General features: G+C 54.1%; 1 protein-coding gene, 1 long non-coding RNA gene and 1 other non-coding gene across 3 annotated transcripts; 2 read left to right on the top strand and 1 right to left on the bottom strand.

Annotated features, from left to right (window-relative positions):
- Positions 1-617: 617 nt before the first annotated feature.
- On the top strand, positions 618-20920 carry VPS26B (VPS26, retromer complex component B). Its single transcript, XM_038535598.1, has 6 exons — positions 618-891; positions 9821-9977; positions 14012-14176; positions 16768-16943; positions 18496-18638; positions 18950-20920. The coding sequence occupies exons 1-6, from the start codon at positions 669-671 to the stop codon at positions 19094-19096; spliced, it is 1011 nt and encodes a 336-aa protein (XP_038391526.1). The 5' UTR covers positions 618-668; the 3' UTR covers positions 19097-20920.
- Positions 7994-8138, top strand: MIR8868 (microRNA mir-8868). The gene has a single exon (NR_128821.1). It is a non-coding gene; the product is annotated as a microRNA mir-8868 (primary transcript).
- Positions 14747-19306, bottom strand: LOC119871773. Its single transcript, XR_005359015.1, has 3 exons — positions 18093-19306; positions 16738-17785; positions 14747-16419 (listed from the first exon to the last, which is right to left on the bottom strand). It is a non-coding gene; the product is annotated as an uncharacterized LOC119871773 (long non-coding RNA).
- Positions 20921-21092: the final 172 nt, after the last annotated feature.

Genomic DNA, 21092 nt, shown 5'->3' with positions numbered 1-21092 from the left:
GGTCGTCGCTGCCTACCAGGGCGCGTGCGCAGTGAGCACAGCTCCCGGGCCGTCGCTGTCTGCCAGAGCGCGTGCTCAGTGAGCACGCTCCAGGGTCACCGCTGTGTACCAGGGCGCGTGCGCAGTGAGCGCAGCTCCCGGGTCATCGCTCTCCCAGCGCACATGCGCAGTGAGCACAGCTCCCGGATCGTCGCTGTGTACCAGGGCGCGTGCGCAGTGAGCACAGCTCCCGGGGCGGGGCTGCGAAGGCTGCAGCGGCAGGGCGAGCGCATGCGCGCGGCGTCCCGGGCGCTCCCGGCTGGAGGCTGCGCCGCCCGCCCGCCGCCCCCCCCCCCCCCCCCGCCCGGAGCCGCCGAAGCGCCTCGGTGCGTTGCACCGCCGGAGGCCGGGGCTGGCTCGCTGTGCTGCTCGGCGCCGCTCCGCACCCGGTGGGCGGCCCGCACGGCCCAGCTCCGTACCCCGCCCCCCGTGCCCTGCCCTCCGCAGCGTCTCCCGGCCGCCCGCCGCTCGGGCTCGCCCGGCGCTGGCGGGTCGCGGGGCGCTGGTCCCCGGGGCGCTGCGGTCGGCCCTGCGCCCTCGCCCTCGCCCTCGCCCTCGCCCTCGCCCTCGCCCTGCGCCCCCCGCCCCGCGCCGAGCAGCGGGCCCGCCGCCCCCGGCCCGGCCCCGAGATGAGCTTCTTCGGCTTCGGGCAGAGCGTGGAGGTGGACATCGTGCTCAACGATGCGGAGAGTAGGAAGCGGGCCGAGCACAAGACGGAGGACGGGAAGAAGGAGAAGTATTTCCTCTTCTACGACGGAGAGACGGTCTCCGGGAAGGTGAGCCTCGCGCTCAAGAACCCCAACAAGCGGCTGGAGCACCAGGGCATCAAGATCGAGTTCATCGGGCAGATCGGTGAGTGCCGCGCGCTGGGGGTCCGCGGGCCGCCGCCGCCTCCTCGTCCTCGTCCTCCTCCTCGTCCTCCTCCTCTTCCTCCGCCTCCGCGGCCTCCTCTTTCTCTGCGGCCTCCTCCTCTTCCTCCTCCTTCTCCTCCGCGGGCCCGGGCGCCGACGGGGGGCGGGGGCGGGGGCGGGGGCGGGGGGGCGGCCTGCCTGGGCCCGGGTCCCCGCGCTGGCCGGGGCCCGCCGTCGCCCCGGCCCGAGGTGACAGCGCGGGCGAGGACGGGGTGGGGGCGGCGCGGAGCCTGGTGGTGGGCGCCCCTGCGCCTCCAGCGTGCGCCCGGCTCTGCGCCCTGCCTCCCGGATTTCCCAGGAGATGCTCCTGCCTGCAGGTGGGTTTGCGGGGGAGGCCCTGCCGCCTGCCGCCTGCCGCCTGCCGCCTGCCGCCCCTGCCTTTGTCCGCACATCCGCAGCGGGTCCCGTGTGCCCCGCTGACTTCACTGCCGCCCGCCTTCCTTTTCTGGTGCTGGGACGTGGGAGAGGGCTCACCACCCTTCTCCGGCCTCGCCTTAGCTCTGGGCTCCCAGTCTTGGACCTGTTTTGGGAAAGAAGCCCTGCAATCTTCCATCTTCCTATTTTATGATGTTTCTAAGACTTCTTTATTAGAATGCTAGTTTTCGGTTGACTGATTTTCGCCTTACAGACAAAGGAATGGTCCAAGCCTAAAATTTAACGGTCAAGATTTCTCAGGGCTCTAACAATCTTCAAACGTGATTATTAATAGTTAAACCTGGACAGCAAGAAGCAGTAATGATACAGAAGATTTGGGAGCTGCCAAAGTACGGCTGGCTGTCCCTAATTCTATTTGTAGACTTGTGTTTTAAAAAACTAGGTACTTCTGAAATAAAGGGTCTTTCTCGTTGGGTCAGGAGTAGATTCATGGTAAATACCCATGTGTGCTGAAAAAGACTGGCAAAGGATTCATTCGTGTAGCACCAGGCTGCAGGTGTAACCCTGTTCTTACAGACTTTCTGGGAAATACTTTCTCTCATATCACTAGAGGTCAGAAGAGAATCTGTTCTCCCATTTTCCAGGGCAGGGAGACACTGGCACACGTAGGAGGAATCCTGGAAGAAGGAGTCCCTCCGTGGCTACTGCTCATTTAGGAAAATGAAATGAGATCATCAAAGACTGGCTGATCACATAGGAAACTTTTTTGTTCTTTTAAATCCAGAATACGAATGGCCTCTTATGTACCAGAAAGGGACTGAAGAGTGAGTTTCATACTTTCTTCTCTCCTGCCTCTAGGCTGGATAGGATTTCTCAACAGCAGTACTGTTTACGTTTAGGGCCTGATAATTCTTTGTTGTCGCACCATATTAACCTGGCCTTGACCCACCAGATACCAGAAGCACATCCCCAAAAGCACCCCCAAAGATTTCTTGAGATGTTGCCTTTTGTCCCCTGGAGGGTAAAAATCACCCCTAGTGAAGGACCACAGGGCCAATAGGATGAATCCAGAGTATTTTATGCTAAGCGTAATGTAGGAGATAATCGAGGAGTGCCTGCTTACTTAACATCCGTATTTTCAAGTAGTTTTAAAGTTCCTGCATGGATTCTTTGGATCTGTAACAGGAGCATAACACCTGTAGTGCACATTTTACGCTATCACTCCACGTGGTGATAGCTCAATACATGAAGATAACCAGAGTGTCCCCTACCCCAACAGTGTGAAGTGAGCTGTTGGGGCGGGGGGGGGGGGGGGGGGGGGGGATGGAGTCAAGGCCTCCCTCTAGTCTGAGCAAAAGGAAGTTGAGGGAGCTGCTTGCTGTACCTGCACTGCCTGGCGGCTTGTCTCACTCCTTGAATCTAGGACAGCATACCTGCTGGCTTTTCTCCCAGCCTTTCAGCTTCCACTCATACCTCTTCCTGAGCCTCAGAGCACGGTGAGCTCTCCACCCGTGACTTTGAGGAAGCCGTGCGCCTCTCTGGGCCTCCCTTTCTCACCTTGACGGCGGCAGTAACAATGGTGCCTTGTGAGAATCCTGGTGAGCTGTCAAGGGGTAATGCTTCCTGCACTGTATGGTCCATTTGTGTCAACAGTCTACTGGTCTGGGAACCAGAGAGCGAGGCTAGTGAGTAACTTTGCTGAGGTTGCGGTAGTGCGGTTTTCTCCTTCGCTGCATTCTTTGACTGTGAATGAAGTGGGCGGAGCTTTGGTCAGGCTCCTAGATCTGGCTCTAGAGCGCTGTACGGTATAGTATAGGTCTTGCTGTATGGCGCACCATTGGGCTCTGCCTCCCTTCCTCGGTGAATTCCATCTTCACTCAGAAGTGTTCTTATAAACCCTAGTCTCTTGGATTTGATTCCTGTTTCCTTCCCGCCTTCCTTCCCTCCTGTGGACTGGTTCCACAGCTTGAAAATCAAGTGCCTTATGTAATTAGCTGTCTTAGGATTCATTTCTTTGTCCTCCTGATGAATGTGTACTTGTCCCACCTGTGTATTCATTAGAAGGACAACCTGGTACATGATTGAGAGTCATGCAAATAGGGTGACCTAAATTAGGCAGGGCTCAGTTTATAAGAGCACAGTCTTTCCTAGGGTCTTGGGAGGACCGGAGTTAATATACATGATGCACGGGTCTTGGCACACACAATAGGTATTCATAAAGGGGAATTAAGATGATTATTGTCATTTTCTCTTTCCCTGTTAAGCCTGATCCATCAAGAAGTTTCCAGGCACTAGACGTTTAAAACCTGTCACCTTGGGGTCACCCCAATTCCTGTGCAGACGGTCCATGGGGAATGTTTGGGCCAGGTTAGCCTTCCCTTTGGTCTATCTGTCTGACTTCCGTTGTCTTCTCCCAAACGGTGTGTTAGCCCAAGTAGAAACCTGTGTAAGGGACTCTCCCCGGTGTCCTTTCAGAGACGACTGTTTGGCTCTCTTGCATTCCTCTGTGGACCCCACTCCTCACAGTGGCCCAGACCCTGCTCAGGAAAGCACCTGTGTCGGTCTTGGTTTAGAGGTAGGCGGGAACAGGAACAGGGATGACCTTTGTTTCCTGTCCTTTCTCTACAGCTTGCTCTGGCAATCTCATCTGTACCCATAAGTTCTGTGTCTCTTTATATTCTGATGACTCCCAGCCTCTTTCTTTGTGCTGACCTGAACTCTCCCGAGCTCCACGCCTGGGTCTAGGCACCTCCACCTGGATAACTCACGGGGCCCCCAGAAGCACATCCAACACAAAAACCTCTTTCTTTCTCTGCTCCGGCCCCAGCCCTGCCTCTTGTCCTGTGTGTCCCACTGTGGCCTGTGTCACCTGCATCCATTAACCTTAGGAACCCAGAAGTCTTCTTAGACTAACAACTCCTCCCACGCGCTCAGCCCACTCTCCAGCCGCTCTCCTGCATCCCCAGTCTGTGCTTCCTCTCCTTGCCTGTGCTGCTGCCTTGATTCTCTTTCTGTGGCCACTGTCCTTCAGTCCATCTTCTGTAAGAGTGAACTTTCTAAGAGCCACTTCTGACATTGTCAGTCCCCTCCCTAAAATTCTGCTCGTCAAGTCCCTTTTGGTCCGAGAGCAGAAGTGTATACCCAGCTCCATCCCGAGGAGCCCCGCCCTTCTTCCCCACCTCACCTCTCCCTTCCCCTTCACCCTCACCTCTTATAGTTTTGTCAAAATATGTTCCTTCTAGAATCTTGGCATCTTCCCTTTGTATGTGAACATTTTTCTGCAAGCTCTGACCTTCCACCAAGGCTCTCCCTCGTCCTTGAAGTGCCCAGCATACCCCTGACAGCCTTCCCTAAGCTCCCCAGGCTGACCTTAGCCCTGCCCCTGTTCTTCTACAGGCCTCCTGGATACCTCCTTTTCAAGCAGGATATGACAAACTTGTGACTTTTTATCCCCCCCTGGTCTGCCTTCCTCACTAAATTCTGAGTCCCCGAAAACCAGGGACTGCCTTCAGTGCATCATCAGTGTGCTGGCTAATCTGTCGTCTCAGAAGCTAACATGAAGTAGGTGCTCGATAAATACTTGCCAACTGGATATGTGCTCACATCTCGGAATTTATAGAAGCTGTTTTCTGGACCTTTTTCTCAACTCCTAGATAGACCAGAGTTACTTGAATGAAGGAAAGGGGGAGTGTAGATTTGCCTTGCTGACTGTTAAGAGGCAGGGCTTCCTGCTGGCACTTGGGGCAGAGGCATTGGTAAGCAAGGTGTGGCCCTCACCCTGGGCCTCTGAGAGCTAAGATGACTCACTCACCAGCAGGCACCTGCGCACGGCCTCTCCACTGGGAACTAGGATGCAGAAACATTAAAGCTCCTGTCGGTTCACTTGCTGTTGCACATTTCTTTGATCACATTTTCTTATGCCAAATTTGAGGCTGGTTTTTCTGTGTACGTAAGAAAATAAGAGTTGTCAGACCTGTGATGCACTCAGTTCTAGATCAGCTCCTTGGATGTCGCAGTCTGAATGTTGCCCCTGAGAGTGTAAGAAGACCTGCCTTACTCACCTGTGTTGTGTATGTTTTCTCTTACCCTCAGTATGATTTTGAGCCACGTTGGCTTTCTTCCTGCGCCAGTGTACTTTTTCCAGTGGCGTGGTCTGTTGTAACAAAGCTGACAGATAGGTGGGGAGGGCATCTTGGGCATCTCCCACGTCGCTCTAGCATGGGAAGGCCCACTGTTTTTAGAAAAATACAATGTGGTGGTGTCTAAGAAGCACGGAGGGAAATTTTATAATTGTTAGAGGGAGAGACCATTTTTTAGCTGGACTCATTTAGGGAACTCTAACACAGGATGGAAGGCAGAGCTGGGCCATCTTGGAGACTAACGGGGTTAAATAAACCAAAGGTGATTGGAAGGTCGATCTTACAAAGGATGGTAGATACGAATAACCCTGTTCTCCAGAACCAAATAGATTATATCTGGATTTTTTTTAAGTTTTTGTTTTTGTTTTTTAAGATTTTATTTATTTATTCATGATAGACATAGAGGTGGGGGGCAGAGACACAGGTAGAGGGAGAAGCAGGCTCCCTCTGGGGAGCCCGACGCAGGACTCGATCCTGGGTCCCCAGGATCAGGCCCTGGGCTGAAGGCAGCGCTAAACCACTGAGCCACCCAGGGATCCCTTTACAAGGTTTTTAAAAGTAATGCCACTGGGGGCACCTGGGTGGCTCAGTCAGTTAAGCGGCTGCCTTGGGCTCTTGGCTCAGGTCACGACCATGAGGTCCTGGGATCTGGCCCTACGTCTGGGCTTCCTGTCCAGCTGGGAGTTTGCTTCTCCCTCTCCTTCTGCTCTCCCCCCATCCCCCTCACCCCCCGCCATTCATGCTCTCTCTGTCAAATAAATAAAATCTTTTAAAAAAAAGTAATGGCACTGGATGGATCTGAACCCATCAGTACCAGTCAAGCCTATACTTCTAAAAACTCCAGGGGCTTTCTTTTAATTCATTAACCCGTGAAAGGCTAAGTAAAAGGCACATTGAGATGAAACAGATTGATTCTGGCCTATTAGTGAGTTGTTGCAGGGCTGGAACAGAGCTGCGCCTTGCTGGGGACGGGCAGCCCGGAGGTGTTCTGCTCTAGCAGGTGTGCCAGCGTCCAGGAGATGTGAGTGGAGGTGGCGGCGTGAATCTTGACTGGTGGGAGATAGTGGCTGGGAAAACTGGGATGAAGATGGGACTCTTGGAGGTGTCTTTGCCTTTGCTGGCTTAACGTTTCTTCCAAGACCTGCATTAAGCTTGGACCAAAAACATGGTCCCAGCCCAGTAGCAGGTCTCAGGCTGTTTCCAACGATGACCGGGTGGTGCAAAGCTGGCTCGATTTCCTTCCAAAGTGGCAAATTCACTCCTCGGCCGTTGGTGGCAAGTTTCATCATGAAAACATCCTGACTATAAAAGTCACTTCCTCCTGTTGGATCAAGAAAGAGGCTCAAGACAGGGAAGTTACCTTAACAAAAAACATGGTCAGTTCCTATTTCTAGCTTGAGGTGCCTGATTGCTGAGGGCTTTGGAGGTTGGGGGGAACAAAGATGACTTGTCACTGCATCTTTGGGATAGAATACAGGCAATTTATAGCCTCTTGAGGGCCCAACCTCTTGCTAAAACAGCCTTGTAGTTTCTGTTCTAATTTATGTGAGAGGAAACCAGATTTTCTGGCAAATAGCAAAGTATGGCTGCTATTTCTGCCGTTTTGCACCAAGTGTTTGCAAGAGCATCGCAAATGGCATCACAAATGGCTTATAAATTATAAATTAAAAAGCCCAGTCCAGCTGCACTCAGACTACACGCTGGCCACTCTCCTGTGACATTTAATGTAGGAGCCGATACTAACATCATCCAGGAGGAAAAGCACAAGGGAGAACGTGAGGTATGCAGGGAAGGACAACCTCTCCTACCCGAGGGCCACTGCCGGGTGTTGGGGCTGCCTCAGCCAGAACGTTGCTAGGATTCTCAGACGGGACGTCTGCATGCTCTCGTGCTCTCTGAGCGCTCGTGAGTCCTTCTCTGTTTTGTTTCTTGTGTTGCCTTTGGTCTTTGTGATCACAATTGGGTATTTTTCCATCTTTTTCTCAACTCTGCGATTTCTCACTTAAAGTTCATGGACATTGGGACTCTGCCTGCTTCTGTCCCCTGAAACTGTGGCAAGAATCCAGTGCTTGGGAGCTGAAGCACCAGGTCCACCCGGGGCTGAGGGGCTACTTCCCACGGAGGCGTCAGGACCATCGACAAGGCCCAGTGAGAGTAAGCGAAGGAGCCCTTGTCACAGTGGCTCTGTTCCCACCCGATCACTGGGCTTCCTTACATTTACTGGGGGACACAGCCGTTGGATCTTAAAATAGAAGCAGTGGATTGCTCACTTTTCCCTGTCCTTCCCGCCGGAGGTTGTACGTGCGGTCTCCTGTTTAGCAACTTGGTGGATTATTACTCACTTCTCAGAATGCTGCCTGCCACTGATTCCATTTAGTATTTGGAAGAGAAGGTGGATCGTTTGTGCTATAAAGTGGATGAAAGTGTAACCGTAGGAAGTGAGCAGCAAACTGCAGTCACGGAATACGACGTAAATGCATACAGAAGTGGCGGCGGTACTTTGGGATTAAACTGCACGATTGCTGCCTTCCTGAGTCGGATGTATCTTAGGACAGAGCCCTCTGTGCTGCCCTGTGCTGTAGAAGCTTCCCTGCGGGGGAAGAGGGCTCCCTGCGGAATAGGCTTGTCAGGAGCAGCTCCCAGGGCAGCAAGGGGTTGATTTCACACTCAGCCTGAAAGCGCCACTTGAAACCGGCTCCGCTTCTGGGCACAGTTCTCCCCTGGGGCAGGGCTGGGCTCCACACTGCTGGGCCTGGAGCTGCAGGCCTGATCAGAGGTGCCCCAAGCACGCGCAGCCCTGCCGCCGCCCTGCTGCTCAGCTGGTACCTGAGGGAGGGGGCCTGCCGCGCTCTGCAGACTCGGAGCCAGACTCGGAGCTGGCCCACTGGCCCTGGGCCGCCTCTCCCCTCTGTGGGCCTGGTTCCGTCTCCAGGCAGCCAACGGCGGGAGGGCCGAGCGCACGCTCCCTCACTGGCTTCCCTGCCGCAGCAGCATCAGCGAAGGACGAGTCCGGAAATGCCTGAGGGGCGGCGCTTGACTGCAGTGTGGCCCTGTGCGCGCTGTCGGTCTCTGCACAGCCAGGTGCTGGGGGAGCCAGGAACCGGGGGAAATAGACCGTACCTCTAACGACCACACATATAGGAATGTTAACACTCGAGTCGGGGATCCCTGGGGGCTCCGCGGTGTAGCGCCGCCTTCAGCCCAAGGCGGGATCCTGGGGTCCTGGGATCGAGTCCCGCGTCGGGCTCCCTGCCTGGAGCCTGCTTCTCCCTCTGCCTGTGTCTCTGCCTCTCTCTCTCTCTCTCTGTCTCTCTCATGAATGAATAAATAAAAATCTTTAAAAAAAATTTAAATAGTGGAGTACAAATACGGTAAATTGTAACATTCAAATGCCACAACTATTTCCAGAGGAAGATGAATCTAGAACAGTTCTTCTCAAAGTGTGGTCCCTGGACGAGCAGGACCAGCATCCCCTGGGAACTTGTTAGACATGCAGATTCTTGGGCCTCACCCCTGACATTAGTGGCAGGGCTGAGCAATTGGGTTTTGACAAACCCTCCTATTGATTTTGGCACTTACTGAAGTCGAGAAACCCCTGATTTAAGGGAAATAACGCTAAAACTTCTGCGTCAGCTTGGCCATGTGGATTCCTCTCCAAGGGATAGGAGCGCCTAATGTGTTTCAGGTGTTTGCTGTCCACTGGGTACCGTTCTGAGTCCTTTACTCTTAGAGTCACTTCCTCTAATTCTTACAGAGCCTTGCAAAGTGGGTTACGCTATTACTCCCACTGTACTAGATCATAGAAATAGATTCGTCCTTGCAGGAAAGCCGCTCTAGTCTCAGCTCCGCAGCCACCTCGGAGACTCGGAGTGTCATTTGACCTTGCTGTGCCTCAGTTTCTTTCTCTGTAAATGGATGACAAGGCCTCTCCCAGCTAGTTCCAAAAAGTCATTATAAGGATGACATGATTAAAGAACTGTGAATAGGTGTTCAAAAGTTAGAAATGTTTTTAAAGCAATGTCATATATTTGATAGCAGCTCCCCGATGTATCTCTCACTGAGATCCTTCCCTGATGTGCTGCGCGCTGTGCTGCATGTGGGGTCACGGTGGTTTTTACTGTGCCGCTGGATTCCTCTGTGTAAAACTGAAGTGTTTCGAAAGTAGGGAGGAAGGTCATACATGGAGCATGCAGTGAAGGAGCAGGATCAGGAAAAGGGAAAGGGAGTCAAAAACACGGGTGGCTGGGGAGGTTTGTCTTGGGGGGAGGTCTCTCAGAAACAGGGATCCTGCGTCCTGGAGCCTCCTTGCCAGGCCCCGTGTAGTTCGGGGTCTGGTAGTGGATGCTTTCTCTCCAGAGCTCTACTACGACCGCGGGAACCACCATGAGTTTGTGTCACTGGTGAAGGATTTGGCCCGGCCCGGAGAGATCAGCCAATCACAGGCCTTCGACTTTGAATTCACCCACGTGGAGAAGCCGTATGAGTCCTACACAGGCCAGAATGTGAAGCTACGGTAAGTTGTGCTTGCTGTCCACCAACCTTCCCCGGCAGCCGTCCACATTCCTGAGGCCTTTTAGACGGGGAGCACGAAGGGAGGGAGGTGGGAGCCGTGAGTGGTGTGCTGGTACGTGGCTAATAGTGGGCTCTCCGGGAGGAAAAGCCCTGGTCTGCAGCAGTTGTCAGATTCTGTAGAGTGACTGTTTCCACCATGGCCAGTTGCAGGCTCCTGACCTGATGTTCCTGATGACAGAGTTAGGGAGAGACGTACAGTAGCCACCTTCACGTAGCTAGACGTAAATTCCCCCAAGACAGAGAGAATTGTAAAATGTAGCAAAAATATTAGGAAGCAACACATCTTTGGTGTTACCTTCGTTTTTCATGTAGTCTTAATTATAAGTTTATGTAGTTTAATTTTAAATAATTGCTATGTTTAACAATCAGTTTTTTACATTCCTAAAAATTCAGTAGTCAGCCTTTATACCCCGGTACCTGCTGTCCCCCGCGTACCGGGGCTGCAGTTCCTCAGTCCAGCTCTGCCACACAACAGCAGTGTGATCCTGAGCTCTGTCGCTCAGCTTTCTCCCGTGAAAAGTAAGATAGATTTGGATTCTAGTTCTAGATCAGCCCTCCATCTTTTGGGGTGATGGGGAACATAAAACATAACACAGTGTGACGAGTTCTTAAAAAATTAGTGAACACAGTTTAAGTACGTAGGACTGTTTTTAGTGTTTTCAGTGTTCCAGTTTCTGAGGATGGTGACGGATTCCAGGACCTCTGGGGTAAAAAAACAAAACAAAACAAAACAAAAAAAACAAAACAAAATCCAGAGAAGCTCTAGAGTCTTGGATGTAACCTGAGATTAAGTGATGTCACTGGGATACAGCAGACGTCCTCTGTCACCCCGGACACCTGCTTCCAGGTCTTGATGCTGTCTTGTCAGATCAGCCGTCTTCATCACCTTGAGGCCTGGTGGTGCGGACTACAGCAGGGCCCTCCGTCCCCTTCTCTCTCTGGTCTCCCCTCTTCATCAGAGGAGTGACTGTAGGCCTTGCAGAGAAGTCCGAACACTGGCATTACTCAAACTAGAGGCAGCGTTTCAGAATCGCACTCAGAAAAAGCTGCAGAACTGTGAGGAAGACAAGCTACTAGTCACTGAAGCCTGGCTGCAGGATTTACTATTATTTAATTTCATTTTTTTGCAGAGCATTGCTCTTAAATGTTTTTAAGTCAGAAAGAAAGGTATTGAAAAGAGTGGTGATTCCTCAGAATATTAAAAATAGAATTACCGTTTGATCCAGGATTCCCACTTTTGGGTACATACCCGAAAGAAATGAGAACCAGGACTCAAACACAGATGTGTATACACACACTCATAGCAACCTGTTCACAGCAGCCAAAAGGTGGACATACCTGAGTTCCATCAGCAGGTGAATGGATAAACAAAATGTGGTGTATACATTTAGTGGGATATTACTCAGCCTTAAAAAAGGAAGTCCTATCATATGCTACCACATGGATGAACGCTAAAAGCGTCATGCTAAGTCAAATTAGCCAGTCGTAAAAAGACATGTACTGTGATTTCACCGCAGTGTGAATGTACTTAATGCCACGGAACCATATACTTAAAAATAATTAAGATGTTAAGTTTTGTTATATATGTTGTAGGGGAGGAGAAAACCATGTTTCCTTTATCTGCCTTAGGGTCATCAGCTGAAGCCCCGCAAATCAGATTGCCAGAGAGAGGCAGGCTGGGGTGATTCCCGTGTGTGTGTGTGTGTGTGTGTGTGTGTGTGTGTGTGTGTGTGGCGCATATGCCTGGAACTCCGGGATGGCTAATGCGACAGGGCGCTTAGGACGTGGAGCTTATGTAAGCGTCTTAACAGGAGAGTGATGATTTTATAGAGAAGTGACAAGACAAAGGAAAGGGACCGAGCTTCTAGGGAGGACAGATATGTGGGAGAAACAAAAGAAGGGAAAGAGTTCTTTCAGCAAGATCTGTTACGTGGATTTCTCCGGTGCGGTGTGGGCTAACAGTGGTCTCTGGTGAGGAAGACCCTCCTGTTCTTCCTGGTGGAGAGTGGGGAAGGGCGGTTTTTCTTGTGTCTGCTTCTTGTCGGTTGTGTTCAGCTCAGTACGATCATTGTGCCAGAGTGGCATATTTTCGGGTGGTATACTCGGAACTCCTGTATTTTACCACAAAAAATAGAAGGTGGGACATCTGGGTGGCTCAGTGGTTGAGCACCTGGGGGGCTCAGGGCATGATCCCGGGGTCCTGGGATCGAGTCCCACATCGGGCTCCCTGCAGGAACCTGCTTCTTCCTCTCTGTGTGTCTCGTGAATAAATAAATAAAATCTTAAAAAAAAAAAGAGAGAAGAAGGTGTTGCTGTCTAGTTAGATGAAGACATTAGGGTTCATGGTGAGAAAGTGAGGAGTCAAGAAGGGAAAATTAGTTAAGGGCTTTGTGTACACGTTGATTCCAGATTAAGGGCTGTACCCTACTGCTTGGGCGGAGGGAACACATGGAAAGATCACTCCAGACTCCTTTGTTTTTATGTGGGAAGCAAAGGGCATGGGGTAGTGAGAACAGGACCCCTCCCGGGCGCCATCCCCGACTGTCCATCGGGCCTGGGGAGCCTTTGGGGGATTGAGCAGTCTGGGCTTTTGTACAAACTCAAGAGAAAGCCTTCACTGGAGGGAGATAAGTTGGAAAACGTGGATGATGGAGATGCCAGGCTCCCATGTTTGAGTCCCTGGAGGCAGGGAGGGCTGTTATTGCCTGTGTCCCCGCAGAGTGGAGACCTGTGAGCTGTGGCTGGACATCCGGACGGAAGCCCCCTCCCTCCCGCATCGCACCCAGGGTGCAGGCAGTCTGCCGGCCGGCGGGGCAGAGGGTCTCGAGAGACCGGGTGCTGTCGGGAGGCGGGGAGGGTTGGCGAGGCCGCAGATGCCCTCTTAGGCCGGAGGTAGGAAACAGTACAAGGCAGAGAAGGGAGACAGTGTCGTAAGTCTTGACTGGGAAGGCTGTGCTCTGAGTAGAGTAAAAGCTGTGTCTTCCACGGAGGGGCGCGAGGCTGGAGCCCCGAGCGACTAGGAAAGGCTGGGGACACAGGAGGTCCTGGAGAACAGGCGGAAGTGCCTGCGGTGGAGCGTGGGCCAGGCCACGCTGAGGGGAGCCTGTGCGTACTGAGCTGGCGCGCAGCCTTCTGCAGGGACACCTGACCTGTGATGGGGGGGGTCCCTGCAGTCACTGGGTGGCAGCGTGGGGAAGTCAGAGGGGACGGCGGTGCCAGAGCCCGGACGGGCAGGCAAGGCACGCTGAGCTGGCAGGCGCTGCCCTCTGCTCCAGCAACCCCTCCCCGGGATCCGACATTCAGACTTGCCCTCACTTCCGCTGCCCGAGGGCCCTTTGGTCTCTCCCTGTAGCTCTGATTCCTCCACCTGGGTCCGCACCTGCTGTGTGTGGTCGGATTTCTGTGTGGAGGCCGCTCCCCAGTGGGCTGTGGGCTGCCCCAGGGTCTGGCCTTTCGTCAGTGCGTAGCGGTAAGTGGTAGCTGAACGGGGACATTAGCTAAGTGCGGACAGCTCACGGACTTCCTCATTCCCTCCTGTTTAGCTCGAGGGACTTGGAAGATGCACACTGATCGTGTGAGATGACCAGGCTTGCAGGGGGCAGCGTGTAAGACCCGGTGCCGAGAGCCGGCGTCAGCCCGAGGGAAGCCCGTACACAGACCCGCGGCAGGCAGTGGCCAGGGCCAGGACGGCATTAGGATAACTTTGGGGTGGGGGGGACAGAGAAATCGCTTCTATTTAGGGCAGTGCTCTGATCCCGGAGGATGGGCTCGAGAAGGCCCTTGAGGGGAAGGTCCTCGAACACCCTGGAACTGTAATTGCAGAATTTTGTAAGTTCACGTCTTTCTGGGAGGGGACTCTGGGAGGAATCACAAAGCCGCCCGTTAGGGCTTCTCTCTGTGGGTCTGCTGGCGCGCAGACAGGGGCAGCGTGCGGGCACTGGGAGTGTTCCTTTACGACACGTCCACCTCCTGCAGGTATTTCCTTCGAGCCACCATCAGCCGCCGCCTCAATGACGTCGTCAAGGAGATGGACATCGTAGTCCACACCCTCAGCACGTACCCAGAGCTGAACTCCTCCATCAAGATGGAGGTGGGGATCGAGGACTGCCTGCACATTGAGTTTGAGTACAATAAATCCAAGTAAGTACCCGGGGCCCCGCGGTGTGGAGCCCAGGCCTGTGCTGGGGGCAGGCAGCTGAGCGGGTACTGGGAACATGGCTGAGGCTGCAGAACGTAGACCGGGAGGCCGAACCTCTTACTTACACTAAGCGTAAATCAAGGAGGGACTTTGAAGTTACACGTCGCACATTGTGTTTCAAAGTCAAGCTAAACTGACTTTACAGCTGTTTGTTTGGATCTAGATACAGCTCTTCCTTTCTGCTGATCAAAATAATCTCCAAACCCCATTCCTGTTAGCGCTCGTACCCGCTGTACAGCGTGTCTGGAAATCCACGTGCACACCAGCCTAGTTTGCTGCATCCTCCTGAACTTTAGTGAATGATAGCCAAGAATGCCTCTTTATAGAGGTCTTTAAATAATGTTAACTGGCAAGTTGGGAAGCCAGGAATGTTTTAACTGTGTTTGCTGTCCAAACATGGAAACGTTTAAGTGCTTGTAAATCACGAAACCTACCAGCACTTCAAAGACCTAGCACAGGCATCTTTCTTTTATTCATGAGAGACATAGTGAGAGAGAGATTGAGAGGCAGAGACACAGGTGGAGGGAGAAGCAGGATTCCTGCAGGGAGCCCGACGTGGGACTCGATCCCGGGACCCTGGGATCACAACCTGAGCCGAAGGCAGACACTGAGCCACTGAGCCCCCCAGGCGTCCCCACAAGCATCTTTCTTTTCAGTATCAAACGTTCCTGAAAGTGTTTGAAAATCAGCAGAAGTAAAAGTGTATTCAGAGCTAAAACAAGAAATTAGGAGTCTAGGGCTCTTACTGGGCAGACACTCAGGTCAGATCCACTGTTACCCAGGGGTTCAGGGCAGTGGGGCTGACCTGTTGGCTCTCCTGTGAAGGGTTGGAAATAGGGCTTTTCAAAAAACTAGCAACGTATGTGCTTCCTAGAACAGGGGTGAGGGGGGGCCTGTTTGTTCCCCTGCCCCCTGGCCTGGAACCACTCATGACCCAGAAGGGCTCCTGCTTGGCTGGGCCCCACATGTGGACTGGGGTGGGGCAGGCTGGAGGGAGGTTGGTCTGGGCCAGGCAGGGACATACGAGCAAACAGCCTTCTTTGCCTTCCTCCTCAGTCTCCGGGCTCTGGAAAGGAGCCCACCAGCAGTGCCTGCCCAGCCAGCGCTCCCGCCGCCTGGTAAAAAGGGGTGGCCGGGAGGCAGTGCCACCTTGTAGGAGCTCAGAAAGCCGTCGGTCAGCAGTGTGCTCAAGACCAAGTGTGGTGTGAAAGGGCCAAGAGAGTCCATCCCATGAGCTCGGGCTGGATGCTCAGCCCCTTCGTGCCCTCTCAGAGCAGGCCATGCTGGGCAGGGCTCTGTCTACTGGGTGGGCCTAGAGCACAGTCCCATCCTGCCACTAAGATTGCCCTTGCGTGAAGGTCAGCAGATGTTAACATGTTTGTGCCTTGGCTTTCTCCTCTGAAAAGTGGAGACAGGGTAGTGGGGTTTAAACATAGAAAACATGAAATGAAAGAAGAGCAGGGCGCAGGATCGTGGGCCCTGCACTGGGGTTTCTCACATGTTAATGTTTCCACATAGCATTTCATTTAGAATAAAGGAAAGTTCTGTTTACCAAAGTTTGAAAACCCCTAGAATCTATGATCTCTCAGCATTCCTTCTTAAATGCTTGGAGCAGCCTCCATTCTTAGGTTATCTACTGAGTGCGGGTTTCCCAGTTAGACTGTAAGAAGAAAGGCAGCATGAAATAGGGCGGACGCAGGCCTAGGAATTGGGTACCTGGGCTCACATCTCTGTCCCCTACTCAGATCCTGGTTCAAGTGTCTGTCTTCTTTGAACTTCCTCTTCTTCACCCGTAATATGTGGAGGTTAAATCCTGAAGTCCCTGGAACACCCTGTCCCATGAATCTGAGCTTCAGATTTGAAGATTTTTGTCTCTGCCTGATACAGGGCTGTGCGTGCGCAGACCACTGGTGCCCCACGCTGACTCAGAAACTCTTGGAGGGTCAGAACCGTTGTTAGGCATGGCCAAGTCCACAGCAGCTCCCAAGCACCAGCCGTGTGAGCAGGGCGCAGGGAGAAGGTGCTGATGGGGTGTGAGTGATGCCTGCATCTTGCTCTCCTGCTCTTCCCTGGACTGCTCTGCTGCAGGCTATTGAGGGCCAGTTCCCAGAAGACCTGTTGTGGAGCTCAGGGAGAAAGAGCAAGACCTGGATTGGTGGGGCTGTCCTCCCACAACTCAGGACACCTAAAACAACACATACACAAACACAGAAGGTATACAAGAGTTTAGAGTGCTGGGGAGATAAGTCGGGAGAGCAAGCGTGAATGGGCATGTAACCTGCAGAAAGAACATCCTGCGAATGGCCTGTGGAAGAATGGGGAAGTTACAGAAGTCACTGGGATCCCAGTAAAGAACATATTGGGAAGTCATTCTGCAAGGGCAGTTGTAAGAACGTGGGCGAGTGTGGCTGTCACTCCATCTTCAGCCACCCCACGTGGCAGTGTCCCCTCCCCTGAAACCTGGGAAACCTGGAAACATGCAAAGTTGAGCTGCTGTACTCACATCTTACTCTCTGGGCTTTCTCTCTCCCAGATACCACTTGAAAGATGTTATTGTAGGAAAGATCTACTTCCTGTTGGTGAGAATCAAAATCAAGCACATGGAGATAGATATCATCAAGCGGGAAACGACAGGCACAGGCCCCAACGTGTACCACGAGAACGACACGATAGCCAAGTATGAGATCATGGACGGGGCGCCCGTGAGAGGTGAGCACCCAGGCACCCAGCCCGCAGCAGCCTTACCCGCTCCCCAGGCACCACAGAGTGTTGGAGGGCACGAGGGACTTTAGTGCTAGACTAAGATTCCCTATTCACCTGTCATTTCTCATCTCCGGAAGTTCACTGGGTGCCAGTAAAGAGGACAAGGGCTGATATGTGCGAGCTCCTTCCCCACCTTCACCAGGAGATTGGCCTTGTCTGCCTACGGAGCTCATAGCACAGATGGCATCTCAGGAGCGATGCCTCTTAGAAAACAACTACTACAAAAGCTTGAAAAGTGCTGGTGTAGCAGATACAGTGGGAACATTTCACTACTTCCTGTTGACATTCTCTGTTGCTAGGGACCAAGAGGGTAATGTGGAATAATCACGTGTGTTCCTTACTTCTGGTTCTGGCAAAATGATCCACTCCCTGCATGCATTTGCCAAGTGTAGACAGTCTGGGCAGCCCTAGCAGGTGCCGCAGAGCAGGGAACGGGACAGACGGCCGCCCCACCCACCCCCAGAGCTGACGTGACATCTGGAACGAATGGAGTTGAAAGCCTGGGTGTTTGGGGAACCTGGTTATTTGGGAGTAGCAGTCGTTTTACGTGCTGCTAGCTCTGCAGCCACTGATCACGAGGAGTGTTTTCTTCCCTCCAGAAGTGCTCGGTTATGCCAAGGTTTTATTCAGCTTGTTCCCCTGTGTTCCGTGTGGAAGGAGGAGACCAGGATAGCAGGCTCTTGGGTGTCACCAGGACAGGCCCCCTGGGGGACAGGGCTGAGCGCTCCTGACTCCCCGGGTGTGCCATGTTTTCACCGGCTCTGCAGGGAGAGCCGCTGCTGTTTTCCCTGAGAAGCAAGACAACAGATCATTAACAGCGCATTTATATTTAGCTTTAGACGACGTGATAGGCTTGGCCTCTCTCAGTAGAATTACTGCCCTAATTTCCTTTCACTTAAATTAGGAAGAGCACGGTGTCAGAGCTGGAAGGGCTCAAAAATACCATGTAGTCTGGTTCCACACTTTTCCGCAAGAGAAAATTAAGGTCCAGAGAAAGCAATGGACTAACTCAGCAGTCCTACAAGTTAATGCAGAACTGAGACCAGAATGAGGGTTTTTTCCTTTCCAGAGCCTTCTACCGCCCTGCCAACCCACCTCGGAGCGGAGGTGTATGTTGGGGAACATGCAGTATTTAGGGTGGAGGACGGTGGCACCAAAATTGCTGGGTGACAGGAGTGAGTTTGACCCTGGGCCTGTGAACACCCGACAACTAGACGGTGACACGTCCCCTTAAGGGTGCTTGGCCGTAGCGTCCTGCGCTCTTCCTACGCACGGATCTTGGTTTCCCGGCGGTGAGAGAAGGTGCAGCGGGACCTGGACGGGGAGCAGCGCAGTGTCAGGTTTTGCTTCAGCAGGTCACTGAGCTGCCGACTGCGAGTCCCCGACAGGCAGGAACGTTGCCTCAAGTGTGCCGTGAGATGCTCGGGGCGCCTCCCCTGCTGGTGTCAGGAGGGTGGGCTCCGTTGCCCCTTCCCTGACGTGTGCCTGGCCCTCACAGGAGAGTCCATCCCAATCCGGCTCTTCCTGGCGGGCTACGAGCTCACCCCCACCATGCGGGACATCAACAAGAAGTTCTCAGTGCGCTATTACCTCAACCTGGTGCTCATAGATGAGGAGGAGCGGCGCTATTTCAAACAGCAGGTGAGACCCTGACAGGAAGGGCAGGGCCTGGAGAGTTTGCTCGTCTCCACGCCCCCTGGTGGTCCACGGAGGCTGAGCCCGCGGTGAGAACCAGGGTTCCCATGTGACACGTTGAGTCCGCTTGCCCAGGCCCAGGCCTGCGACCCCTCTGCCCTTCGTGCCCCCATTGGGAGCCCCGGGCGGGGGGGTGCAGACAGGCAGCTGCTGACCTGCAGGAGGTTTTGCCAAGATGCCCGGGGAGGGCTGGAGCCCCTGGGCCCCCCCACACGCCTCTCTCAGGGTGTCACATCCCCCCCCACCCAATTCTGCAGGAAGTGGTGTTGTGGCGGAAAGGTGACATCGTAAGGAAGAGCATGTCCCACCAGGCAGCCATCGCCTCGCAGCGCTTCGAGGGCACCACCTCCCTGGCTGAGGCGCGGACCCCCAGCCAGCTGTCCGACAACAACAGCAGGCAGTAGGCCTGGGCCCGGGAGCGGCTGGGCTTCCACCCCAGCAGCCCCGTCTACCATACACCAGCGGCTGGGGCAGGAGGACGGCGCGACGCTCAGCTGACCCGTTACTTGCAACCTGAAAACAAATCGTGTCTTGACTTAAATTCTTTTTTCTGAAGAACCTAAGGGGCCTGGGCTGAGAGGCAGTGTCCTTGAGGTCTGCGGCTGATGTGGGACTAGGGAGAGGGAGCCTCCCGTTGAAGCTGCCCCGCTTCTGCAGGAGGTCCCCAGCGGCTTACTCCCTGTGGCCCCACCCCCTGTCCTGAGTGGCAGGAGGAGGAGATGCCTCTTTGGGAGTCTCGGGGGTGGTTCTTGGAGGTTTCCACACGTGGCCCCCCTCACGGCTGGGACGCAGCCACCTCCCTTCTCCATCTTCTGCGGACTCCTGTCAGGAGCGTCCTGGGACAAGCCTGTGGTAGGGCCTCGCCCGTGAGGGATTCTGGGCAGACTCCTGGGTCGCGGTCACACATGGATGGCAGCAGCCGAGGACAAGCACGGGGACTGGGCTGGTAGCTGCTCACCGCAGGCCGGGTGGCTCGAGGGCGCTGCCGTGTGCTCCCGCAGGCTTCCCTTCCGAGGCCCCGGGAAGGGACCCTGAGCTCTTTGCTTCCCTGCGATGGATCGTCCTCACTCCCCGCTCTGCCTCCAGTCGGTTCCTGGGGCTTGGGGGCTTCTGGCTGTCGCCCGTGCCCCCCCACCCTTGCGGAGCCGTGGGAGGGAGAGCGCCTCCGCAGAACACCCTGCCCATGACTTCCGAAAGATTCTGCTTGCCAAACTGTCTTCAGCTTCACCACCTGACTGACCCGAATTTAGGACCGTCGAGGTTTTTGTCAAAAAACACACAGAGACTCCGTGGACGTTGTTCTGCTGGAGGAGGCGGGGACTTCCCTGTGCGCTGCGGGCCCGCTGGAGTAGAGATGTCGACGTCCTTTTCTGCCTCACCTGGAGACGACCCCACTGGCCAGTAAGGACCACATCGGGTGGTCCAAGTCCCCCATGATTTGGGAAGCAGAGGGCTCGGTTCCTGTGTCATCTTTCAGTGTGGGACATTCGGACTGTTTTCCTGAGACCGGTGCAGTCGTGGGCCTCTGAGTGGGCAGGGCTCCTGGGGCAAATACCCTGCGCGGACCCTTGAGGTGGACTGGGGACAGCAGAACCAGGGAAGGTAGGTGGCTCCCCCACGCCGGACCCCAAGTTCTGGTGCGATGGACAATCTCCCAGGAACAGGATCACCCAGCTGCTCCTGGATTATCAGGATCAGGCCCGAGTGTCTGGGGAGGCAGGTTCTGTGTTCCTTCCCTTTTCCAGAACATGAGACTAGGCCCCGGCGTGCCTCCCCTAGTAGCTGGTCTTCTAACCAGAAGGGACCGGTCAGTTCCTCTGCCTCCCAGCGGACAACTCAAATTCATTTTCCAACTTACCTAACATCTTAAACCTTTCTTCTGGGAGAACTGGAAGGTAGAATTTGGTTTCATCGTGTCAGGAGCTGCGTGCAGCCAGGTCTTGTTTTCCCTCACTCCGCCCACTGGCTCCTTGTCTGTGCAACCTGTGCAACTGCGGAGGTGGGGGAGGCCCGGCCCCCACCCTCGCCGGTCCCCCCGGGAGTGCGTAGGTACTAAACCGAGCAGTGCAACTTATAATTAAGCATCTGCAGTGTTTACATGTTTCTTAATGTGTCGTCTTTTCAATGGCTGTATTTTAAAAAAAAAAAAAAAAAGAACACTTGTTTCAGTTGTGTCTCTGATTAAAGGAAGCCCCTGTGGCTTGGAGGCATTGTGCCCATGGTCCCCAGGGCCTGTGGTCTCTTCTGTCTCACGCTGCGCTACTCGCACCCACCGGGGTAGACTCCCCCCACCCCCGCACCCCCCCCCAGCACAGTGCCTGCCCTCTCCACCTCCACCTCCACGAGGCCACTGCTCAGCAGGAGTGCTTTGTGAATCCTCTTGTAGACCAGCGCGTGCTG

The sequence above is a fragment of the Canis lupus genome, chromosome 5 (assembly GCF_011100685.1).
Source record: "Canis lupus familiaris isolate Mischka breed German Shepherd chromosome 5, alternate assembly UU_Cfam_GSD_1.0, whole genome shotgun sequence".
NCBI lineage: Eukaryota > Metazoa > Chordata > Mammalia > Carnivora > Canidae > Canis > Canis lupus.
The sequence above is the reverse complement of the archived record's forward strand: the minus strand, read 5'-3'. Positions and strand labels throughout refer to the sequence as shown.